The following is a 27,109-nucleotide window of genomic DNA, read 5'->3' as shown; positions in this document are numbered from 1 at the left end:
AGAACAAACTAATATTTTTGGTGTGGTTTGCTTCTAAGATGGCATATTTATCAGAAAGAAACTTCTATTTACATAATGCCAAGTCATATTTTTCCCATCCCCTTAATATGTAACTTTGAAAAGAATTTCAAGCATAAGAAAAATTAGGAACTGCATTTTTAACATCTCAACATTGACAGTTGTCTAAGACTTTAGGAAGTATCAAGTTTATCATTAATTCTTTTCTAACAATACTGACTATTCTGAAATACTCTAAGTCAAGTCTGAATCAGTGATTTAACATCACAGGCCAAGAAGATAATAAAAACATTCCCATACATTTCTATTTTGTCAGAGTAAACATCATAGGGTTCTAGTAATATAGTTTTGTTTTGTCTTTCAAAAAATCTCAAAAAGGGTAAAGAAAATGACAGAACTTGTCAAAGTTAACTTATTAACTCATATTAACTCATCTGTAAAATAGAGATTATAGTATCGACTTTACAGAAGCTAACTTAAATATTCCATACTAAGTATAAAATAGCTTAGAGGTGGCTAAGTGGTGCAGTGGATGGAGCACTAGCCCTGCAGTCAGGAGTACCTGAGTTCAAATCTGGTCTCAGACACTTAATAATTACCTAGCTGTGTGGCCTTGGGCAAGCCACTTAACCCCATTGCCTTGCAAAAAAAAAACTAAAAGATAAAAAAAAAAAAAGAAATAGATCAATAAAATTTCTAAGGACCCAAACTGTATCATACAAAAATTCTCCCATGTTTCATGAAGGAACAAAATTCCTTAAGTTTCACAACTGAGGATTAAAGGGTGTAAATATGAAAAATAACACATAAAGGGGGGGGGTAAATAGTTTTTCTTTTGGTAAGGCAATGGAGTTAAGTGACTTGGCCAAGGTCACACAGCTAGGTAATTATTATTAAGTGTCCGAAATCTTATTTGAACTCAGATCTTCCTGATTCCAGGGTTGGTGCTCTATCCATTGCACCACCTATCTGCCCTGCAAATATTTTTCTTGAAAAATATGTAGTCTGAATTTTTCTAAATCAAATCCTATTTTCTCATTAGATGCAGCCTATAGAGCCTCATTAGCATTGACTAAACATCTTAATACAAGTTGGGGTTATTTTTGATCTTCTTCATTCCTTCATCCACAAAAGTTTCTTTGTTAAGATATGGTAATCTATAAATAAAATCTCACATGGATTGAGTTTATTAATTAAAAAACAAACAAACTAAACTAAAATGAATCCTTTTATCATTCAAAACAAAACCTCCTAGTTTTCATTGCAATGGGGCATTTAGCATTGAAAAGAGATGTCCCTTGAGAAGTATGATGTGATAAAGTCAATTAAAAGCATTTATTAACTGCCTAGCAGGTGCCAGGCACTGAGCAAAGTCCTGAGGGTTACAGATATAAAAAAGACTGTGCTCAAAGAGCTTACAATCTAATGAGAGAATATAATACACAAAAGAAAGATGAAAAGTAGAAGACAGAGAAAAAAAAGAAAATAAAAGGCAAAAGCAATCTCTGCCTTCAAAGAGCTTACATTCTAATGTAAATAGCTAAGTATGTACAAAGTACATAACTGAGTAGACAGAAGACAGTCATCTTAGAGAGGGAAAGCCCTAGTAGTTGGACAGACTGACAAAAACCTCTGGCAGAAAGTGAGATGTAACCTGAGTATTAGAGGAATTTAGGGAAGGGAAGAAGTGGAGGTGAGAAGGGAGAAGACTTCAGATATAGGGGACAGCAGGTACAAAGAAATAGATTGGAAGAATAGCAAGAAGGCCAGAGTGACTAGAACATGGAGAAAGAATAGTATAAGAAGGTGCCAGGTTTGGAAATTTAAAAACCAAAAAAAGAGAAATTTGTATTTAATCCTGGAAGCAATAGGGAGCATTGTCAGTCTAATACTTCAGAGTATAGATCTGACACAAGGAGATTAGTTAGAAGTCTCAGACTAGAGAGTCACCTGAACTGACTATACAAACAAAGAAATGGAGATATAAATGAGAGAATGTTTCAAACAATATAAGTTTGGGAATTGATTAGATATGTAGGCTGAATGATGATACTAAGGTAAAATGAAGAGCACCTGTGTCCATCCCTTTCCAGTTCTACAACACTTTTTTTTCCATATGACTATAGATAGATGTCTGGCATTTTCTTGGCCTAAAGTCTGAGAAGATCATCAAGGAGATTCACTGACACAAATTATATCTCTTTGTAACTCAGTTTTGGAAACTGAGGTTTGAATCGTTGAGTGACCAGTGTAAGGTCTCACATCTGGTAGGCAGGTATCAGAGGTAGGAATTGAATACAGCCTTTCTGAATCAAAGGCCAGCAGAAATTCATCAGTATATTAAGTTTATTTTCACATAGACAGAGGACATACATGTAAAATTTGTACACAGTGCTCAAGCTGTATAGCACTGGTCTTGGATGCAAGAAGATCAACTGATCTACTTATGTCTGTTTGCCTATCCATCTATCTTTCCATCTATTGATCTATTAATCTAATCTACTGATCCATCCATCTACCTATGATTACCACACAACTTAGAAACTGATTCTACGTAATCTTAAATTCATTTGAGTTTTCCATGTCTGTAACAAGACTTAAGAAGTCAAGTCTTGTATCTTTTACTGCTTTTGAAACTATTCCCATCTCCCATACTGCTAATAGGAAATACCATGTACTTTAGTGATAACCCTTCAATACTTGTACTTTTTGCTCTGTTGACTCTTCTCCATACAGGTTACTCACCAGGGGTCAGAAGAAGCAATACAGGGATACCCTGATGATCTCTCTTTGATAATGAAAGACAAAAAAAACGATTTTCTAAATGAACCCTTTTGATGACTAGAGAGTTTCTAGTAAAGATAGGGATCATGGAGTAAAAAAGATGCCTTTTGACTCATTTTCCTACCTGGAAAATAACCTCTACCACTCAAATTGTATTTCATGAAATGTTCCTTTTTTTTTGTACAATTAGCAACAGTGATTCTGTGGGAAAACTTCAACCCTAGAAATATCTTCCCAAAGAAATATTAAGCATGAATACTGTATAATTAACTTCCTATAATTTGTTCTAAATACCCTAATCATTTGTTTATAGTAGCATTCTATATCCTTTCGCCAACAATTTTTGGGTTCCACCTTATATTTTAAGCCCAAAACAGTCAAATTAACTTGCTATCATATAAGAATTATCCATTTTGTTTGAGTTCTCAAAATGAAGCTGTGGTTTTGTTTGCCTTTTTAGCTAATGAAAGAAATCTGCTTGTGAGTATGGATGAACCATAATATTTAAGATAGCAGATCTCAAAACCCAAACTATACACATTATACCCTCACCTTAAGGGCAATCTATTTACAGTAATTACTATAATAGTTTCTACGATGATCTAAATCCTAAAGAGAAGTTTTGCCTGTTTTTAAGAGTTTCAATATCTTTAGAATTCTCAAATTCCTAAAAGGATGGAATCCCAAACATTCAAGTTTTTAAATAAATGGACATTCTTCAGATGACAATGATTTAGCTTCTCGAATCACACAATCATAGATTATATTTGAAAAAGGATCTTAACCACCCTATAGTGTAATCATTTTCAAGAAACATGAAATGATTTGTCTAACATACCCCAGCTAATAAGTGGCAAAACAGGAACCAGGTCTCTAAAAGTCACCATTCATTTGAATATCTTTTCACTTCAACCATAATATCTCTAATTCACATAATATGTGGACAAAAAAAAATGTCCTAATTCAAAATAGTGCTGGAATTTTAAAAAAATTAAATACATACTATTTCATTAATCCCACTGAGCTTTCCCGAAGTAAGTTTTGGTCTGGAAGTAGGTCTTGGAGGTGGGACAATGGTGCCTGCAGAAAGAGGAGTTGTAGGCCTGGCTAGTGAGGAAAAACGAGAATTTCAAGGAAAAAAATTAGTAATTAGAAAAACCTGAGCTTCTCCTATCATAATGAAAAAGTAAAAAACCAAAATTACGTAATAATTTCTTTTATGAGCTCTATTTTTTTATTTAAACATACAATACTTTATAAATTAAACTTAAATTTTTATTGTTACTATTACTCAAAAACCTATCAGATATAGTTCTAAAAATACCACCAATATTATTGAGGATATTAATCTATAATATGGTTAAAATATCATTTCTACTATTACTATTAACATTAAACCTATGGAACTGGAGAAAAATAAATTAACTCTCAAAAATTAAGATTTTATTTTCTCTCCCCTGCTTTTGCTTTGCATGAACTATTTGTAGGATTAAAAAAAAGCCTTTAGGTTTAAACATAATACCTTGAACCTAGTAACTTAAGCTATAGGCACAATAATTACTTAAACTGATTACCTGAAGTCACAATTACAATGGTAGTGGATGCAGACAAAAAAGCATTAGAAATCAGCTATCTAAAAATCTTCCAAATTAACACAAGTTAAATAATTTTTTAAATAATCATTTAAAAATTCAAATAAAAATAATATAATGTTGAATAATTTGTTGACTCCTAATTGTTTGGGTTTTTATTCTAATTAAAAACAATTTAATGACTAGAATAATTTATGTGAGAATATATTAAATTATTTTCATTTGAACCATGAATTAATTCTTTCCATCTTACTGGTACATCATCATGAAGAAGTCATAAAGTAACTAGGTCTAAAAATTTTAGGAGAAGTACACAATTACAATAAAGGAATTATTTGATATCAAATTTTTTTTCTATCATGGTCCAGGGGTCCTAAAATTCTTAGTGTAGTGTATGTAAGAGACAGTAGGTTTTATAGGACACCCTGTGTTTTTTCACTATATCTACTTGGTACAGCCTTTACTTGTTTTATTTTGTTTTTCCTCTCTCCCCCCCCACTCACTTCCTTTCTCTCTTGATAGTTCTCTTTATCTACAGATATACCTAGAGATATGTACATAAGTGTGTACATGTGTAAAAGTAGTCTTAAATAAAGGAGGACGTATATTGAGCATATATGTGAATGTATAAAAGCAAGAAATGTGAACATGAATAAATATATATATATATATATATATATATATATATATATATATAAAATGACCAGAAACTTAGCAGACAGTTCCAGATCATGCCCTCCCCCCAAAAAAAGCAAAAGAGGGTACAGGAAGGCAACCACAAAGGGGAATATTGGGGAAGGGAAGGAGAGAGAGGAAAGTACTAGTTAGTGAACTAGAAAGAAAATACTAGCAAATAAACATTAATTGGGTAAATATCTAAAAATTTCAAAATATTAAGACTTGATGAGTAAAGCAAGCAAAAATAGGAGGAAGGGAGCTTCAGAAGAAACAGGAAATAGGAGATAAGGGCACTGCTTCTGGTGGTGCTGTTTTTAAACCTGAGATGTGATTTCATTGGGAAGAGATTTTATGGTGAGGAATTTCCTCTTCTAATTCAACCTACTGACAAGGTTAAATGACTTGTCCAGAGGCTTACAGTATACACAAAGGCAGGAATTGAATCCAGGTCTTCTCAACTCTGAGGTCAGCTCTCTGTCCACTACAACATAATGCCTCTCATTCTAAGGCAGTCAGGAATATATAAATTCACAAAATGGAATCTGCTGTGACCAAGGCCAGCTGGAGAACAACACAGAAAAGGATACAAAAGAAAAAAGGAGGGGTGGGGGATGGGGCTTGGGGAGGAAGAGAAAAGAGTAGAAAGACCTGCAGGGAGAGATGGTTTCCAGATCTGTGTACAAGGGAAAAAAAAAAAAGAATGAGAATTAAGAGCTTGGGAGATATAAATCAGTCTATTTTCTATTATTACTGTTTACTTTTTTTTAATACCTATAATTTTTTGCTGTCACTTGTAAGTTTGTGAACTTTAAGTCTAAAGATAAGTAAGCACAAATTGAGCTATCTACCTAAAGAACTATGTAAAACCATCTCAGTTAGTATTGTAATGCAGGGAAAAGTGGCCACATTATTCAAATTTTCACTGCATACTTTCTTGGAGCTGGAATCAATTGTCTTATTTTACATATAATTTTAATTTTGAATGGTGTGAACTACTTCAAGGGATTTTTTATTCTCATCAAATCAGGAGGGAACTAGTTGTGAATGAAACATGATCGTTTTAAAAGTCTTAATAAAGCATTTTTTCAAAACACCATTAAATTTGTGAAGCTTTTTTAAAAATTTTAAACTTGAGAGACAACTTATAATGATGTAGTCATGTATCTGGAGCCACCAACTACCTCTCTTTAACATAATTCCAATTTATGAAGTTGACTCAGGGCTAACTCAGAATGTTAATTATTGCTCCCCTAAGCTCCCAGGTTTCTTTATTGTGGGGAGGGGGTTGTGCATCAAAACAATTGGCCTACATTATAAATGTAGCCATTGCTTCTAAAAGGACTCTACTGGAATAAAGGATTTTCTGAACAATTACAGTGAGGAACCTGTTTAGACAGAACTGATTTATTATTTTTTAAATATTGATTAGTTGAGGAGAGTTGGGGTGGAGAGAGGGAGAGAAGGTTCCAGAGAAGTAAGTGGCATTAGTTTTTTCCAAAGTGATCACTAATAAATAACAACAGAAGATCTGATGATACCAGCTTAAACCAGTTCTCTAATATTAGCTATTAGCTAAGCACAAATTGTACAATGCATGCTTGCCATACCATCATGTATATAAGCAAAGGTTGAGGCTACACTAGAGTCCAGAGGTATTGAAGATGATGTAGAAGACTTTTCTGCAGCACTCTCAGTCTCTTCAGTCAGTAACAATTCAGGACATACAACATTATAGCCACAGTTACTTTGATCATCAGAGGTATAGTTGTTGAAAGATCTCCTAGGCAAAGTATCAGGGACCTCGAAGAGATTTGCAGTTTTACAATGCAATCTTTGGAATGCCGTCTGGTCTGCATTTGTGTGTTTAACTGTAACAACTTCATCAGTAAAGGAAATCCACTGACTTTGTGACCATGATGCAAAAGATAAGACATCTGTGCTTTCTGATGAGGCTGCTACATTAGGGTGGCACAGTGAGTTAATAGGAAAGTCTGGTGATGGACTCCTGGACTCAGAATCTGACTCACTTCCAAGTAAAGATTCAGATATTATACACCCACGTAAACCAATGGGGAAGGAAGAAGAGTTCCTATTCTGCTCTTTAAGGATAGCTGAAGAAGAAGAAAAAGATTGAAAACTAAAAGCAACAGGAAAATTCTAAAACTTTTATTTTAAAAATACAAAGTAAACAGTTAGACTGTTTTTAATACTCTTATGATTTGACACTGCCAACAAATATACATTATAAATAAATGCTAACCTGCTAAACACATATTAAGTTTGAAAAACAAAAGAATGTGAAAGAGTATTTTTAAATTTATACATGTATAAAGGGCATTCCCTTAAGAAACAAACATAACTAGCTAAAATATTTTCCTTTCTTTTCCCAAGTTTAGTACCTACCACAGAGCAGATCAAATCTAACAAAGTCAGGAAACAGTACTGAGCTCATCTGGCCTGCAATGTTATGTTCAGATTTGTAAGGAAACCATATTCTTGAGTTTTAAGTATAATTCAATGGAAATTGTAATAAAGGAAAAAATAACCAAATTTTCTAAAGGATGATAAATAGCAGCTTTGTATGACACCAGGGCAGGCCTTCTTAGGCCAGGCAGGTAAGTGAAGAAGTCCTGCACAGAAATGTCTTTCACACTAAGACTTGGGCAAATCACTTCCATCTCTAAGGCCCTCAGTTTTCAGATTTGTAAAATGAGGGGATTAAATTAAGTGACCCTCTTAAGGTCCCTTCTAACTCTGAATCTCCAAACTTATGATCTTGTGACAGAGCTTAATATCATGCTATGAAATATTTATTCCTTTGAGATTTTGAAGAAATTAATAGTAACAAAGAAATTCAGAGTAATTAACACTTTTTTTTATATCCTGACAGCTAAGGTCAGACCATAAAATGATGCACAGTGAAGATAATGATGTTAGAAGGGAAAGTCTGGATACCACAGTAGGTAGCATGCGGTGCTAATTTGAGAGAAGTCAAAAAAGGAAGCAGAAAGAAACAAAATAAACTGCCATTTTTTTAAGCTGCTGTATAGTCCTAGGATAATGTAATATAATTAGGTGATTTATTTTGAATTCAAAGGTAGATTCAGATGATAGATTAACAGGATATGATAACTTAATAGGATAACTTAACAAGTCATCTTAATATCTTTTGACAACAGCTCCAATGCTGTTATACAGAGAGTACCAGAGTATGGATTATTTTCATGTATAATGAAAAATTTTGAACAATTTAGAAGAAGTTATACAATTGCTTTGATAAATATTTCAAAAAAGGGGCAGCAAGGTGGCGCGGTGGATGGAGCACCGGCCTTGGAGTCAGGAGTACCTGGGTTCAAATCTGACCTCAGACACTTAATAATTACCTAGCTGTGTGGCTTTGGGCAAGCCACTTAACCCCATTGCCTTGCAAAATCTAAAAAACAAACAAAAATTTTCAAAAAAAATGATTACCAACTGATTATTAGATGAAAAAGTTTTACCTGAGGGAAAGGTGAAATACTTTATTTATTTATTTGTTTGTTTGTCTATTGATTTATTTATGCGGGGCAATGGGGTTAAGTGGCTTGCCCAAGGCCACACAGCTAGGTAATTATTAAGTGTCTCAGGCTGGATTTGAACTCAGGTTCTCCTGACTTCAGAGCTGGTGCTCTATATCTATCACACCACCTAGCTGGCCCTGAAATACTCCTTAGATAGGAGGCAAAAGAAAAAAAGAAAAAAAGACTTTGAGGAAGGGAAGAAATGAACAGATCATACTAAAAAGGAGCATGGAACAAAACAGAATAAAAATATTACCTCTGGAATACTCATTTGAAATTTGTCTTTTGTGATTTCTATGAATAGTTAATTAAAAAGATACCAATACACACATGGGGGGGGCGCCTTTCAGTACTTCCTCCTTTCAAAAAAAAACCCCAATTAAAATTTTTACAAAATGAAAAAAACAAAACAAAAAAAGCAAAGCAAGACTTTGATAATGAACCTTTCTTACTCTTGTACTGCTTTTTCCACATTTTTATCAACATCAAAAAACAATCAAATTTATATATTTAACCACATTGGTCAAGCAACAGAGTTATAATACTTGACCTGGGTAACATATATATAGAAAAATATAAGTATATTCTCAAACTACTTTAAATACTGAAAAGGATCCTTATCAACTTATTAATGTTTAATGCATTTTACCAGGGTATATTTTTCCCCCAAGAAATCTCTCTACAAAATTGTTAGATCTGAGATTGATGTTGCAGCACTATAAGAACCCTTAGAGATAATTCAGTAAAACTGAGACTAGAATCTATATCTAAAATCACGTATATATTACATAATATTAAAAACTATCTTGTGACTAAATTAGAAAAACTAACATTCACCTCATCATTAAAGGGAAAATATGCTAAAGACATGTTTTGGCTTCTTTTTTGTAATTCTAAATAATATCATCATTCTAGAGATCATGAATCCAAATTAGTCATTCTGAACAGGTTGAGAACAACTTGTACCTATCTTTAGTACCTGGTAAGATGGCTAAAAAAACAGCACAGAGATAATTCTATTTTATTATTGCCATAATTAAAATTTAAAAGTTGTTAGAATTTTGGCAAGCTTTGGAGGTTCATGAATGATCTCTTTTCATCTTGACTGAAGGGTGATTAAAATTATTTTTTTCTAAATTGTTTTCTTTCTAAAATTATTCTTCCAATGAAATTAAACTTTTTCCCAAATAACTTCCTGGTTTCCTTTAGCATAAAAATACAGTCATGCCCATAAACTAAAGAAATCAGTTTTAAACTGTCAAAAGGGGCAGCTTAGATAGCATAGTGGATAGAGCACTAGACCTGGAGTCAGGAGGACCTGAGTTCACTTTCTTCTCAAACAAGATGATGTAAATTCAAGATATAGACTACAAACAAATATAAAGTTAAATGATATAAATATAATTCATATTTTAATACTATAGAGTATTATGAAGAATAACATTAATAGTTCAAATGATTACAAGTAGGATAGGTATAATTACCCAGATGTTCATATATATGATACTACTTTTGAAGGAAATTTTTTTTCCCCCCAAGCATAATTCCTCTAAATTTCTTTAATTTTCTTCACCACCTAGGTTCTGGTCAAAATTTCTTTTTGTCCTTGAAATATTCCCAGATACCTAGAGTTCATTATAAACATTTACTTCCTCTCAGTGATAGCGTTACTGACAATAACTTTTATATATTATTTATGTCTTTTCACTTCTTTTTATTCCCTCCCCCAATACAATACAGTGCATAACATGTGTTAACTGATTAAATAAAATAATTTAAGTTATTAATGTCATAGGATAATAGGTAATAAACACCAAGATCATTTAAAAATGAATACCTTCTATTTAAAACTTAGATTTTTTTGATTCATACAAATTTTTAACATACAACACTACTCCATAGTAACCAAGTATCAGTATCATACTTATTACTAAATTTAAACTAAATGAAATGGTTAATAACATATACAAACTTACAAATCTACTGAACAATTTAATTTAAAAAACAGCTAGCTAACGCAATTTCTCATAAAAAATTCTGATTTTTACCTGATGTCAATTGTGTCGCGTTAGAAGCATCAAGAGATGGTCCAAATAATGGATCCCATGCAAGTAAGTCACTGTTCCCCTTCCTAATATAACAATACAAAAACAAAAGCAAATTAAAGAGCAAGTATGCTTTTAATAGCATAAAAAACCAAATCACTTATATTTGAATCCTAATTCATAAATGATCAAAGGTATCTAATTAAAAACTAAATCTTTAAATTTAAAAAATAGGTTCCCTATTTTATGTAAAATAGGTTCCCTACATTAGACAAACAAAATTACAATTAGTTTTGGTCTGTCTATCCTGGTTGCACAGAGTTACTACTCCAAAATCAAACTGGAACTTTTGCCATCCAGTAGTACATTAATATCTCAAAACAATTCCAACAGAAAAATGTACTATTGTATTCCAAAGCTTTAGCAGCCCTTAACCTAACAAGAGAAGGGAATTGACACTGGAAAAGCAAATCTAAAAATATAAATAAAAGCAATACATTTAAAAACAATTATTTATATTTTTTCAGTATCACTGGCCTTCAAAGAGCTAATTTATTAATCTTATTAAGTAAGATAAGACTAGTTCTAAGATGAACAAAAAGTAGTTAAAGCACTCACCACTGTGGAAATGATTCCTGTGGTCATTGCAAGCATTGTGGGATCCATGCAAACCCCATAAAGAGGATGGTTCAAAACCATCCTGACCCAGGACATCAGTGATGAGGTTCAAGAGGTATGTCAATAAAAATTGGCATATATCCAAGGAGAGACCTTAATCAAGCACTATAAGAAAACTTCAGGATGGCAGGATGATGAAGGCAAGAAACAACTAGACAAAGTTCAACAGCAAGACAAAATTACCCGGGTCACTGACTAAACCCAAATGTATCTCATTTCTTTGAAGAAAAGTCTCTTCTGATGGAAAGCTAAGTGAATAATTGCAATGTGCTTAAGAAAGTGGATTGAGTCTAGGAAAAGTTGAAGCAGCAGATGCTTGTATTCATTGTGTATGGAAAGAATGAGGTAACTGGTCTCAATGGAGTGACTAAGGGCAAGAGTTATAAAGGAATCACCAATAGATGGCAAGAAAAGTACCTGTCCCATAAAATTCCCTAAGGCCTGCAACAAAGTGGTCTGAATTAAAAGTTTGACATCTTTCTTGTGTGGCATTCTCAGTTTTCTAGGAAGGTGAGAAGGGCTACCAACTACAGTACTGAGATCAATAAAGAGCATAAGAGAGGGCTACCAAATCAAGGATGATAAAATGATCCCCAAAACTGCATCTACTGTTTTTGAATGACTTTTCTGACAAGAACATCAAGCCCTCTGGGAGGATTCTATCCACTTTGGTGAAGTAAAGAATGACTTTATCATAATGCAAGATTGTGTTGCAGGAAGCAAGAAGCATGTCCTCTCTTGATGAAAGTCCTTATTGGAACAGACTAGAGAAATTAGATAATAAATTAGCTCTTTGAAGAAGGCCAATGGTACTGAAAAAATATACATAATGGTTATTAAATGTGTTGCTTCTAGTGCTGCAGCCTAGAAAAAGATAACCTGAAATTTATCAATACTTCCTCCAATTTTGGCCATAGTCAAATTATGAAAGGAAAAGAAATATTCCATGAGATCACTCAAAAAGGATGTTTCCAAAGAAAAGTATACCAAATGTTTTGTAAGGCAACTGGGAACTGGTAGATTCAATAAAACCAGATTAAAAAATTTAATTGATGTAAAATTATGTGTGTGGGGGGGGTATTAAGAAGTTTTATTATTCACAAATTTTGTTAAAAGGTCAAGAATTCTTAGGGTAGGTGATAAACAGAGGTTAATCGATACAGATTAAGACTTCTGCTTTGAATGAATCTGTGTAGGACAGAGATATGTTATGAATCAGTACTTAGATATTATTTATCTATTTAAAGATAAGAACTATTTAAAATCAGTAGTTCCTTGAATGTCAATTTTACACCTTTGGCAAGTAAAATACTTTCTTCTTTGATTAAACACGTAAAAATTTTGTACATAAATCTTCAAAATAAGGTTTTTATTTTAAAATAATGAACATGAAATGAATACCATGTTTATTGTTTCTACTTTTGAGGATATACTGAAAAATATCAATTCATTAATATTCTTAAACTTCTCTTTGTAGATGGAAGAAATGCAAACAAAGAAATACATTTAATGATGGATAAAGAAATGAGTTCAGGACACAATTTACAATTATGGCTTAAGTGGTAAAAAGTACTGATTTTCAATATGTATGTTGGCCAAAATTTTCTGCTATGTCTTTATCATCTTTTCCTCTGCTATAGTTTTATAAGACAAGGGAGTGATACTCCTTTCTGGACTTGAGAATTCATGAATCATGTCCACTGTACAAGGTGATTAAAAGACATTAACTTTTGTGAATGTAGAGATTTGTGGTCTTCTGGCAGTATTATTTATGTGAAAGTAGTCAAAACTCCATCTGGGCTAAAATAACCATTTTTGTGTTGTTTTAAAAAGTAAAATAATTTTAAATAGAAACAATAACAAAACCATAGCTATGTAAAAACTCCATGTCGGGGTTTTTTTCTCTCAAAATTAAGAGAAAAAGGATGACTAGTAGCCAACAATTAGAAATGAAGGAACTAGATAGTAGAAACTATTTTCTTTCTTTATTTTTAAAATTTTTTTTTGAATTTTACTATTCCCTCCCCAATCTCACTTCCCTTCCCCCCATCCCCCACAGAAAGCAGTCTGTTAGTCTTTACATTGTGGAAACTATTTTCTAAAGTAACTTTCTACCAAAAAGACTGCAATGTAAAAGAAGTGATAGAAAATATAATTTTTAAAAATGAACTTACTCATTGGATGGAACGGAAAGCTTTGATTTTGCTAACTCTTCACCTAATTAAAAAAATTAAATATTATGACAAATAAAAATCATATAATTTGGGTAACAAAAGCAGTCAATGCCATGAGAAAAACACAAAATACACACTAAGAATGTAGCTAAGAATGACATTGCATACACACAAAAACCCAAAATTCTGAAACAATAAGGGACAAATAATCTGAAAAATTATAAAACAAAAGGAAAACTAATATTTCTATGTATCTTCTACAAAATCTAGGCACTGAAGAAATCTTAAGGAGATAAAAGATGACTGTCTGCCAAATAGTCTTTCCTTTTATTTTTACTAGGATATTACTTGCTTCTACTCAGCTATTATATTCACTAAAGTAAAATTCCTTTGATAAGAGGAAATTTGGCTCAAGGCATTAAATTACAAATGAAATATATAAATTTCATCAATTTTATTTATTAGCAATAACTCAAACTTTAAATAAACTTCATTGGCTAATAATGCTGTCACTGTGAAAAGTTAGTTTTGTTCATTTAGTAATATCTAACCCTGAACCTAACTGAATAAACACTAGTAAAATATGATATAGGTATATATGAATGCACATAAAGCTTCACTTGAATATAATTTTTAAAAATTATTTTTAAATGATATAAGCATTTTTCAGGTTAAAAAGTATTAGAATTATTTGTGGTCAAAATGAATTGAAAATAGAGGAAACTTAAGAGTCTAGTTATGAGTTATGTTTCCAGTTCTAGACTTATACTCATTGCAACAATAATAATTGTCAAATTTCCTCAATCTCTATAAGGTGCTTTCTGGCTCTAAAATTGTATGGACCCAAGTCGATGAATTAACTACTGAATCAAGTGCTAATAAATAAATGTAAAACTGTTATAGTTATGATTTTTATGAAATTTAAAATAAATCAACATTTCAACTCCAATCTGTTTTTTAAAACTATTACTGAGTTTTCAAGTTTAGATTTTTTTTTGATAGGTGTAGAGATGTTTATGTTGGCACCAAGAAATAGCTATGCAAAAATCTACCACCTAATCTTTATTAACTACCATATTTCTAGTAGTACCTAGTAAATTTGGGGGAAATGAAAAGAAATTTAAGTCGAGTATTTTCTCAGTACAGTCATCATGTATACAAAATCTTCTTTGGAATTACCATCAGACTCAATAGGAATTTATGAGATCACAGAGCTTCCCTGTGCCCTCTAGTGGAATCTTTCAAATATACAATGTTAAAAGTTAACTAAAATGAATGCTCACTTCTTTTGATAAGATTCCCTTCTTAATGTGTAAAGAAAAATAAAAATATAAACTTGCTTTCCCCAACCCATGAGATAACAGGAAAAAAAATGATGAATGATTTTTTCCTAATCAGAGATAGTTATGTATACTAGATTGTACCTTATATATTTAAAATATATACTGAATTTTAGAAAGGAGAAATAATTCTACTATAAATGACTATATATATTATATATATATATATATATATATATATGTTTATAACACAAATGTTTGTAACAGTGACTTAAAAAATGTTAAAGGTAGGGGTAGCTAGATGGTGCAGTGGATAAAGCACCGGTACTGGAGTCAGGAGTTCAACTATAGCCTCAAACACCTGTGTGACCTTGAGCAAGTCACTCTTAACCCCACTGCCTTAAAATAAATTAATAAATAAAAAAACGTTAAAGGTATGTCTAAAACTTATAAAGCTAAAATATATCGAATAATTTTGACACATCTGATTCACACAAGCCAACAATGTCTTTTGTCTCTACCATAAATATAAAATTGTATTCCAGTTAATAAAATTTTTAAGTGCTAAATTTCTGCTGTAGTTGTAAGCTGGTTTTAGAATTACAGGAGAATTATTTGGGGTCAAAAGGAATTTAATCTTTGGAACAGGCTCAGATTCTACTTCTAATATTTTCTTGCCAGAAAAGATATACCTTAATTAATTCCTAAAAGGAATAAGAGGACATTGTGAGAGCTGAAAGAAGCATTTGGAGTCATCCAGCCTGGGGTGGCTAGGTAGTGCAATGGATAGAAGCACTGACCCTGGAGTCAAGGAGCAACTGAGTTCAAATCTGGCCTCAGACATTTAATAATTACCTAGCTGTGCAGCCTTGGGCCAGCCACTTAACCCCATTGCTTTGCAAAAAAAAAAAAAAAAAAAAAACAAAAAAAAAAAAAAAAAAAACTAAGGAGTCATCAAATCCTTTCCTTGTTTATAGATGAAGTCACTGGGATCCAGATGAGCAAAAGGTAATGCAGAAGTAAACCGCAAAGCTAGGGCTGGAGTCATGGTCTTCTGAATCAGTGTTTTTTCCTCTACTACAATATTAGAATATAGCATTTCTTTTAGCAATATATGCCTTAAATACAATAATCCTAGATGTTGGCTATGGTCATTAACTACATTCATAGATTAAAAACATATGAAGATGTGAACGGATGAGAAATGGAATGGCAACATATACAATATCCACAACAATGTAAACTTAAAGAACAAAAAACTTCAAAATGTTGTATAATTTTAATGACCAAGTTTGGTCTCACTTAAATAAAAGATAAAATACATCTTCTTTTCATTGCAGAGGTAGGGACCATTAATGTGCAATATTATATTTTCTATCAGTTTGTGACTGAAGTTTGGTTAGTTTTGCTGAAATACTATGCTTTTTCTTTTTTTTCTCTTTGTTACAAAGAAAAACTTGCTAGGAAAAACAAGGAGTATGCTCATTAATATGATGCAACAATAAAATAAAAATGTCCAAGTATTAGAAAAAATTAATGTTATAGAATATCTAATGAGAAAAATTACATTTTAAGGACTAGATTATGAAAGGACTACAAATTGGTCTCAAACAGAACTGGTTTTTAATTACATTCATTCATTTACACATGAAATGTATCTTTTTTGGCCTTCCCACATTCAACTCAGAACAGCCTCAGACCCTTATTCTGCCATGCCTATAAAAGAGAATGGGCAGGGAACGTTAATACCATGATGCTACTCAAGTATAACAGTGTAATTCTTTATCCCTCTCCCAAACAGCTGTGCATATTGAAAGAGTTAACCTCAGGTTTTAATTTATTAGTAATTTGGAAAAATCTTTCTTATTATTATTATTATTGCTATTTAAAGTAGATTTTTTTAACTTGTCACCCAAGTAATTCTTTATATCCTTACCACCATCATTAATTCCATTCTGAACATCTTTTTTAAAGAGGTAAAACTCAGAAAGTCTTGTATGTATATTGGAATGAGGACAATTAATACTTTTTAATTTCAGAAAGCAATACCCTTGAAAACAGTGAGCACCAACTGACTGAAGAATGGCTGAACAAACTATGGTACCATGAATACAGTAGAACATTAGCATACCATAAATAAACTATGAACACATGGAATTCAGAAAAATTACCAACGTAAATATAGGCTAACAGATTTTAAAATGTTTATTCCTTCTTTTCTCCCTGCCCCCACTCTCCAATACATTATATTAGGGATTTCTTTAAAAGACTTGGGAGAAAATTTATATGATTTTTCAAATAAATTTTTATGATGTGGGGAAATATCTGGTACCAAATGTAAATGAAAATAATAATTGGCAATGACTAGTTTCAATCCCAGGGAACCACAGATGTGCTACAACTTCTCTTCCCTCAATATAGGAGGGGTGGGATAGTTGCTGTCTTGACTAATTTTGATTAACTGTTCTTACAGTTATAAGGAAGGGTTTAGTGATGGAGTAGAAAGTAGGAAGGTAGAAATTACAATGAAATAAAAATCTAAAAGTAACAAAAAAACAATCATGACAAAACCCCAAGTCTTTACTACTATATTGTCTTCCTGTAAGAAAAATTTGGAAAGAAAAGTTTGGTTTAACTGAACTTTTTTCTCCTCTTTGCTGGGCAGGAGATGTAAAGGGATTATATTGGGACATGAAGGGGAAATAAAAAAGAATGAAAGGTATTAATAAAAGCATTCATTATAAAGAAATGTTTGGTCCTATTGTGACTACTCTACAAAAATAGAGACAAAGATGGCAGTATCATCCTTTCAAATATTCAACAAGAAGAGAGTATTCCTTATAATGACTATTAATATATTCCTAATCAACAAACTCTTTTCAAAACTATTTTTTAAAAAACCCTCAAAAATATATTATGAAGAAAAGAGAATTTATGTAAAGCTCACCTGATAGTCTTAATTGTTATAAGTTCTATCTAGCAATGCTTTATAATAATCTTGTTAGATATTGTGAAAATAATTCATCTCCCAAAAATCTATTTTTAACTAAAGGAATTCATTTGGCAATGATTTTCATAAACACACACACATAAACACACACACACACAATAATCAAAGGGTCCCAAAACTATCATGTATATTTTTCTTAAATATATCAGTATTCATAATTCCTTAATATTTTTGGAATAAACTTAAAAATGTAATGCAAACTTAAAAATGTGATTCCTCCCTCATCTATGTTTTAAGAAATCAATGAAATAAGATTTCAAATGATTGGGGGGGGGGGGGGGTAGGAAATCAGTTCAGGGATTTCAGTCATAAAAAACCTTCAGATAAATCGTGGACATGTGTTGACATTTTTTTGTGTATAATCTTTTAATGTCATAGGTGTGTGGATTCTTTACACAACATGGGAATATTTACAGAATTGTTAATTACATATAACTCAAAAACAGTCTTATCAGTTGGCCACAAATGAACAAAGAGGATAACTGATAGCATAATCATGCCAATATTTAACAAAAATGAGATATAAGAATTAAGATATTATAAAATCCATTAAAATGATCCAGCTATGGGATATTTCATATACTGTTAGAGAGATTAAATGTGCTTGCTGTACCATCTGACTTCTTCCTTTTTTCCTTTAAAATCTTTATTAAAGTAGAAGGCTCACAGGATTTGGAGCAAAAAATATGCATTTAGAAATTTATGTGATGCAGCAATAAAATGTTGTCTTTAAAAACAGAAAGTCAGTGCTAAAAATAATAAAAAAATAAAACAAATTAAAAACTAAATCTAGGATAGTGTCAGTTATTTTTCTAATTAAAAATGTGTGAATTTTCATTTTTAACAATAACCTAAGAGGAAGGATATGTCAATCTCATCGTTTTAATAAATGTTCCCCTATCTGTATTTATTTCTTTAAACTAAGTACAAAATAACTATCTCTTTTTTATTTTGTGAAGTTTGGGGTCCAAGTAGAAAGAATCAAATAAATTACAATGATTGCATACATTTGCAGCCATAGATAATCATATCTTTTTCTCTTTGTGTTTTGAACCCTTTCTTTTTTTTGCCAATGGCACAAGTTCATAATTCTGCTATTAATAAGATTATTCTAATATCTAAAATTCTTCTGACATTTATTAAAGTCTTTTCACCTAGTTGAACAGTACATCTTTCCTATATAAGTGTTATGGAGCACTTTTTTAAAGTTCTTTCTCACAAAATGGAAATATGATTTCAGGAAAACATTTTAACTAAATTATTTCCTATAAATGCACAGTACTTTGCAAAATAGCAAGCACTTAATGATGAATTTTTAAAAAATATATGAAGTGTATCATTTTAACTTCATAAGATAACAATGTTGACTACACAGGAAAATTTAGGCCCAAACTGTGGAAATTAAAATTTTATAGTTTTCTATTTTATAGTTAATTAGCAATCTATAAAAATTTTATTTTTACTCGTTTGCTATTTAAAAACTTTTCTTTGTCCTTATTGGCTCAGCTGAAGTTTAAAATTCTGATAGCTTATAAGAAATGAGAAAAGCCCTCTGTTCTGCCCCCAAATCAGATGAAGTAAGTCCTTTTATTGCTACTTCTGCACAGGATTGAAGCAATTAATTTGCATGATAAAATATAGTATCAGACAAAATATCCTTCAATTAAAATTTTACACTTACTAGATGAATTCCTGTTCATTTGTACCTGAAACAGAAAAGCAAAACTAATGAGAACCATAAAACTGTTTCATTCAATTATGTATGAAAAAAACCAAAAATATTATATTGATACTCAGAGCCAAATTATTTAATTGCATTACAAGATACTAAACTATCAGGCACTTTTACAAACAATAGAGCTCCTTTAACTAAGTGAATGCAAAACAAATTCAGGATCATATGTTATTAATGAGACTGTAACCAGGCCTAAATAAACAAACCTTAATTCCAGAAGAATATTAAGTTGATTAACAAAAATAATTTGTCAGATACTACTACAGTATATTTTTCTATATGATTCACTGAAACCCTTTGATTCTTTCCTTTCTTCCTTTTCAAATTCAATAAGGCTCTTTTTAATCTTCTTTTTTTGGTTCAGACTTGTGATTTCTTTTAGAGATTCTCTAGTGAATTAACACCTTGGAGTAATGAATATTAGCTACTCTTATGTAACTTAAATATTTCAGAAAGATAAACTGAGTTTCCTCAGGGTAGACCAGTAGGTATGTGTCAGAAGTGGGGCTGAACCTGGGACTTTCTAATTTAAAAGACCATCTTTCTACCAACAATGCCATGCTACTTTTTTCTATCTATTCTTACTGATGGTACTTCTGCTATATTTTTTGATCTGTACTCTCCTCTCTAGTTCTATTGCCAATGAAATTCTCATTATCACCCACTGAGAAGTCTGGGAGCCTCCTTCTAGACTTCCTTTTAACTGTGCTCTCTCTGTCTTCCCTTCAAAATCATCGCTCACATTAATGTTTAGACATCTCTTTCTCACACATCAATAAGGCCATACTACTCATCCACTCAACATGGCCATTTCCTTTCCTGATGTCTATTGAGGAAAGTTCAAATTCCTTTCTTTTACAAGCCAACACCACCTTCTCAGAAACTAGACTACAAAGTGCAAGAATACAAAAATCAAACATTCTCTATAATTTTGTATCTCCATTAGCACCTAGAGAGCACTCTAGATAAATTAGATGTGAAAAGTATTTACTTAAGAAAACATCTACCTGACATAAAATAACATTTACTGATTATTATCAATAGCTTAGGTTTAAGAAATTGTACTTACTGGACTGTGCCTCTAATATCACATCGAAGGAAAAACAAAAAAAGAAAGAGATGCATGTTAGGTTTAAAATTTTAAGGACAATATTTTTCTGTTGATATTTTTGTTTACACGGATATGGAGAGTTTCTAATATTTCTTGAATACAGGGATCATCTCTCAATGACTTCATAAGTTAAGGATGCCTGAGGTTAGTTAACCCAAAGGTTAAACTGACATAATTCTAAATGTCAGAAGCAGGAACTGAAACCAGATTTTACAGACTCTAAGCCCAACTTCCTGACCTCTCTCCATTCTATTCATTTCTGATCAGTCTTAAAACATTCTTTAAATTTTTGCTTAAACTATGTATGACTTTGGTAATTTGCTAGTAAAAAGTCTAGAAAGTATTACAAGACCTCAGAGGCTGTTTTTAGTTCAACATGTAACAGACCAAGAATCCCCTTTATATCAATCCTCATGTTCAACCTTTGCTTGAAGACTGCATGGTAGAGTAATCTATTAGGATGCCCCACTATGCCACTGGATAGCTCTGATTGTTATGGAATTTTAGGAAAATACCAAAGTCTAAACATATTTTTCTGTAACTTATATTCCATTGCTTCTACTTCTACCGAGTCTTTACTAAGAACACCCATAATCTGAAATCAAATAATTAAGTTTAGACCAAAAATTACCTATCATAGTAATGGAAAATTAAAGTCTAATAAAAGAAATGCAATATGGTATCTTAAAGTAGAATGATCTATGTCTAACAGTTCCTGTTAAACAGATCTTAATAAATTTTCAGAGAAGAAATTATATACTGAAACCAGAAATTATGTCAAGCTAATACTCAGCAGAGTATTGAAAGTAAAAATAGCATTCATTTTATATAAAGATAAGAGTATTCAAAATATGGAATTAAGTAATATAACATGGTATCAATCAATTCTTTATGATCATGTCCTCTTTTCTAAGCTACTTTGCATTTGACTAAATTCACTTTATATTTATGCTGCATACATTTATATAGGTATTTAATGTCTCCCTCATTAGAATGAGATTCTATCATTCTTTGAACTTGTATCTATAGAAACTAGCATAGTGATTGTCTGGCACCTAGTATCTAGTTAATAAATCCTCGTTGACTGATTCAAAGTAGTGTTTCAGAATGACTACGTAACTATATTAAACACAAAAGTACCTGTACAACTTTTACTAGACTATTCACCAACATGGGGGAGGGGGTTATAGAAAAATGTCTAACTCATAAATTTGCAAATGGAATAATGCTGAAAAACTATCAGAGCATGGAAAACTGGAAAAATAAAATAAAATTTCAATTAAACAAAAAAGAAAAGAAAGTGCTGTCTTTTCATCTATATGTATACATGTGTTTGTGTGTGTGTATATATATATATGTACATATATGGAGTTAGACATACCTATACACACATTCTTAATATATGTATATATGTATAATTCCTAATGAAAGGCAATATGGTACAGTGGATACAGGGCTGGCCTCATGGTCAGTTCTACCACTGACATATTCTAGCTATATGATCACGAGTAAGTCAAAACCTTTCAATACCCAATGCCACTCTCTAAAAGCATAAATTACAGATGAGTAGCCAATCTACATCAATAGTTTCCATATTAGCAATTCCCACATCAATGAAATCACAAATAAGGATGAAAGAAAAAAACTTCCTATTAATTAAAAAGCTAAGCAAAATCCCTATCCTCTATACTGAAGAACACCTGAAAGAAGTAGATTTAAGAATCAGCTGTTCCACCTGCTAATCAGCCATGTGATCAGAAGTATAAGTATTTCCACACAGAAATAATATTAATTATATTAACATGGAATTGCGAGGTGATGTTTAATTAACTCTAAAATATTAAACAAAGATAAGTGCAAGACTCGCAATGAGGTCCTTTCGAAAGACAGTCTGGTTCACACTCCACCACCACACACATTTCATACATAGGAATTGTCATCCAGCAATTCCCATGAAAGCCAAAGCATCAATTAGAGAGGAAAAAAAGTGATAGTTTTTTTAAAAAATGAGTTGATGTAATCAGCTATTATTCATATCATAAGTGGAATAAAATGATGTCAAATAGTATTAGTACTTTTTTAATGGTTTTCAAGAATTTTTTAGATTGAATATGAGGAAATAGCAAATTTCATAAATAACTTAATTATTTCCATTATTCAAACACAAAAACAATCTCTAAAGTCTGAAAATCAACTATGATCAACAAAGTATTTCCCCACATTCCCATCATATAAAATCTGACAAATTAAATATCATCTTAGAGAATTACAGAAAAGTGCTGAATTTGGACCATCATCAGGGTTCTATGGTTCAAATTCCTGCTCTAACATAAAATTTATCTGTGTGACCTGGAACAAGTCACTTTACCTTTTTGGGCTGCAGTTTCTTTTATTCTGAGAGTTGAACTAAAGAGCATCCAAGTTTCCTTCTAGCTTCAAAGAACCCAATGATCTTTGTGTGAATATTCTAAAGCACAGAATTATCTAATTATAGTCTTTTGTTATTTAAGTAATGTGAAAATTGAACATTTAAAACCTCAGAATCTACTCAATTAAAAAAAACCCTATTTTCCATATGTCCAGACAGACAAGTGTTTAAATCTATTGCTCTTAGAGAGCCATAGCAAGAAAAGACATTGGCACATGATTTTAAAATCAGTGACATAAAGAACACCCGAGTGCAAAATAACATCCAAAACCAGTAACAATCACTAAAATGTAACGAATTATGCTTCAAAAATGCATCTTGCATTTGCTCCCCAGTTCATATCTAACAGATTTCATCTAAGACTATTTAATACCGAATTGACCATAACCCCTCAGAATCCACTTATTTATAATTGACATATTAAAAAAACATTTAATTATACTAATAAAATGGCTCCACTGAAAGGGACAACCATAATTTTCTAGTTGCATCTTGGTCTTTTTTTTTAAACAAATTAGGTTGTGTTTTATAGAGAAAATTGTAATTTTGATTTTCTGATTATAAATGCTTTGGATTCATATGAATGCTAACTCTATTTTAACTTATTACAGATGAGTAGCCAATCAATAGTTTCCATATTTGTTATTCCCAGACCAATGAAATCATAGATAGGGATGAAAGAAAAAACTTCCTATTAATTAAAAAGCTAAACAAAAATCCCCATCTTCTATACTGAAGTACACCTGAAAGAAGTGGATATAAGAATCATCTATTCCACCTGCTAACCAGCCATGTGATCATAAGCAAATCAATTAACTACTAAGTATTTCCACATGGAAATAATATTAATTATATTAACATATTATACAAGAGTTGTGAGTAGATGCTTTGCTAACTCTAAAATATTAAACAAAGATGAGTGCAATATTCTATGTTAATAATGCTGGAATGATGTAATTATGTTAATAATGCTGTTATTAATGAAACTATTTACTGTGGATTCAGGTATTAATAACAAAACATTTTTCAAAAACTGAAAAAAACTCATTAGTTTCCCTTATTTTGTCATCCCTAACATCAAACATTAAATGTCATTCATATTCATATTTATATTTGGTGTTAGACACAACAGTAGAATAAATCATCTCATATTACTTACTGATACTGCTGGTGAAAGACTTATGTTTCCAATGGATAATTTCAATTCATCCAAAGAAGCCATCGTATGATGAGAATTGTTGGGATGCATAGGCTTAATTTCTATGCGGTACTTCTTTGGTTCTTCATCTTCAGAGTCAGAATCACTGGATGAGTAGAAATGGTTCTCTTTGGTATGTTTGGGCCAGTTGAGGAAAAGTATTTTTAAAACATTCTCAATGAAAAAGTACTTTTTACACAGAGAAATTAGTAGAACTTGGTGATAATATTTTAGGTTCGTGATGACAAGTTCTAACAAGAAGAAAGGTTTGAAGGACAGACCCCAAGACTGCCTAAAAACAAAAATGAAGAAAAAAATACTGAACTTTATATAGTCTGACAATTGTGGTCACTATATCTGGTGTTTTTACATTATTTGACCCCAAGTAGGTAACTTAATTTTGACCTGACTTGACAGAGGAGATTTCAGTCAGAAGATGGGGCAGGTTTGTTTTGTTTTCCCCCCTAGAATTATTGTATTGTAAAGACAACATTCATTTATAAAAATGTATTTTTGAAAAAAATGAAAAAACTATTTCTAACATCATTATTATCTCTGAAATAAGCCTCAATAAAATGAAAACACAACTTTATTAATAAAAATCTGTCAAATAAGGAATAAAGAGCTAAGAAATAAATATGAGGATTTTGGAGATAAAGTGATTGGTCATAACTAAGTCTAATTCCTTTTTCATCATCACATCTAAAAGAAAGTCAAGAGTCACAACCAAAAGAAAAGGAGAGAAAACTTTTTCTGAAAGAAGATCTAATAAAGAATATGAATAAATGAATAAACAAAAAAATTCTAATTCAATTTATTAAGATTTTTTTTATTAAATACATACTATGTATCAGGAGAAAGGCTGTTTGGCACTCTGTACTGGCTGGCTCTAGGCAAATTACTTAATCTCTTACTGTCCCAGTCAACTCTCTAAGACAATACATTGCAGAACTGTCGTCCATCAACATCATACTTTCCAAAAGGGAAGTTCCTTAAACCAGTGAAATCCTAGCCCTGGAAACATTATCTTTTTTTTTTTTAATGACAAGCACTTTGTACTAGGCACTCGGAATCTTCAAAAAGCAAAATTTGGATTATTTGACCCCCAAGGAGCTTAAATTCTATTTACAATCAATAAAAACAACCAACTACTTTCTCCCCTCAACCCCTCAACTTCTGAAAAGGAAAAAACACAGATACAATGAAGAACAAGTCCTTAAAAAAATCTTCTGAGTTGTTTAAAAAAAACTCATTAAGAGGATTAAAGAAAGATCTGCTATCTATAGAAATGAATATAACAACACAAAAGAAAAAGATAAAAAAAGATCTAACCATTTGGGAAATTCAATGGAAAATCATAATTAAGAAATGGTTTCTCAGAGGAAATTATGAGCAGAAAGATGAAGTAAAATTGCCAAGATGGCAGGGGGCAACCCCCTCCCATACCCTCCCCCAAACATGCTGTACAATCGGAAGTCTTAAGATCTCAATAATTCAAAACAACAAAGTTAGATTGTTAAGTCTCTCTAAAAAACAAGGAATCATAAAAGAAAACATGGCAAAATGTAGACCAAAGGGACAAGGAACCTTAAATTTAATTCACCGAGAAATACAGAAACACTCCAAAGTTTTAGTATCAAAGAGTAACTCTAACAGGCAACACATCACAATCAAAAAGAAATGAAAGAAGCAAAACGCATCACTGACAAAGGGAAATAGCATGCCTATCCAATGAAAACTAAGCAGGCACCTTCAGGGAAAGTAAGGGAAAGTAAAGTTGAGCAGGCCTTTTCATCAGCAAACTGATTATAAAGTACAGTCTTAACAAAGCAAAGGTGTTTAAAGTAGAGATTTTTAATCTTTTGTGTGCCATGAACCCATCTGGTAGCCTTTTGTGAAAATGCTTTTAAGTATGTAAGATAAAACACAAAGGAATACAAAGGAAAGCAATCAGAATAGTTACCAAAATATTTTTAGAACATTTCAAGGACTTCAAATGAACCCTCTCCTAAAAAACAAGATTTCATGAAGTGATAAAGATAAATGAATTATTGAATATTAGATAATTAAAAATTCATTTGCCTACTATGACAAATTATGAAAAATCCTGAATGAGAACCTTGGAGATTCTTAACCAGATCTTTTATAATAACTGATTAATATAATAAAAACTCAAATACAGAAAACACAAAATCTTTATTCTCTTTACAGATTTTTTATAAATGAGAAAGGGTTAAGAGGAAGGGAGAAACATGACAATGAAAGAGAACCAGACAAGTAATTTCACTGGAATAGGGTAGAAATCAACACCAATTCAGCAATTTAGAGACTTTCAGAATTGCCTGGGGCACTGTGAGAGATTAGATACCAGGCCCAGGAAATCAGTATTTGTTAGAGGTGGAATTTGAATGCAGATCTTTCTGATTCTTGAGGCCCATATTCTACATACAATACCAAGGTGCTTCTTTTTAAGACCATAACACGGAGTATTTACTAAAAATAATATAAAAGATGCACACTTAAAACAGGAGATACTTAAAAAACTATATTCTAAGTAATGACTAGATCAATGACAACCACTGAAACAACTAAGATTTACTTATCTTTTTATGACACCTATATAAATGAAAGGATATCATTCTGATTTGGTTCTGGTTTAATACTATAGCCTTCATCATCCACATCAGGAATGTTCTGAAAGAAAAATAAGAATTTATTGCAAAAACAACTATAATTTAAATGTATTCAGGAATTTAGTTTTAAAATATTATATATGATCAGCCATTGATCAAATTCTAGGATCAGATTAAATATGTAT

At 31.5% G+C, this 27,109-nt stretch overlaps 1 protein-coding gene across 7 annotated transcripts in view; it reads right to left on the bottom strand.

Moving 5' to 3' along the window:
- The window catches only part of FCHO2 (FCH and mu domain containing endocytic adaptor 2), a 147,130-nt gene that overhangs the window by 17,889 nt on the left and 102,132 nt on the right, over positions 1 to 27,109 (bottom strand). For 5 of the 7 annotated variants that reach the window (XM_074208559.1, XM_074208563.1, XM_074208562.1 and 2 more), the window contains 8 exons: positions 26,928 to 26,985; positions 24,253 to 24,428; positions 20,624 to 20,635; positions 19,501 to 19,525; positions 13,530 to 13,572; positions 10,681 to 10,763; positions 6,680 to 7,183; positions 3,806 to 3,909 (listed from right to left, as the gene is read on the bottom strand). In XM_074208559.1, coding sequence (XP_074064660.1) covers positions 3,806 to 3,909; positions 6,680 to 7,183; positions 10,681 to 10,763; positions 13,530 to 13,572; positions 19,501 to 19,525; positions 20,624 to 20,635; positions 24,253 to 24,428; positions 26,928 to 26,985 — 1,005 coding nt within the window. The remainder of the gene's footprint in view (positions 1 to 3,805; positions 3,910 to 6,679; positions 7,184 to 10,680; positions 10,764 to 13,529; positions 13,573 to 19,500; positions 19,526 to 20,623; positions 20,636 to 24,252; positions 24,429 to 26,927; positions 26,986 to 27,109) is intronic. The other 2 variants (XM_074208560.1, XM_074208565.1) reach the window with 2 other exon arrangements.

This window comes from Macrotis lagotis, chromosome X, assembly GCF_037893015.1.
Source record: "Macrotis lagotis isolate mMagLag1 chromosome X, bilby.v1.9.chrom.fasta, whole genome shotgun sequence".
Classification (NCBI taxonomy): Eukaryota; Metazoa; Chordata; class Mammalia; order Peramelemorphia; family Peramelidae; genus Macrotis; species Macrotis lagotis.
Note: the sequence above shows the minus strand (reverse complement) of the source record. Positions and strands in the feature narration are given on the sequence as shown.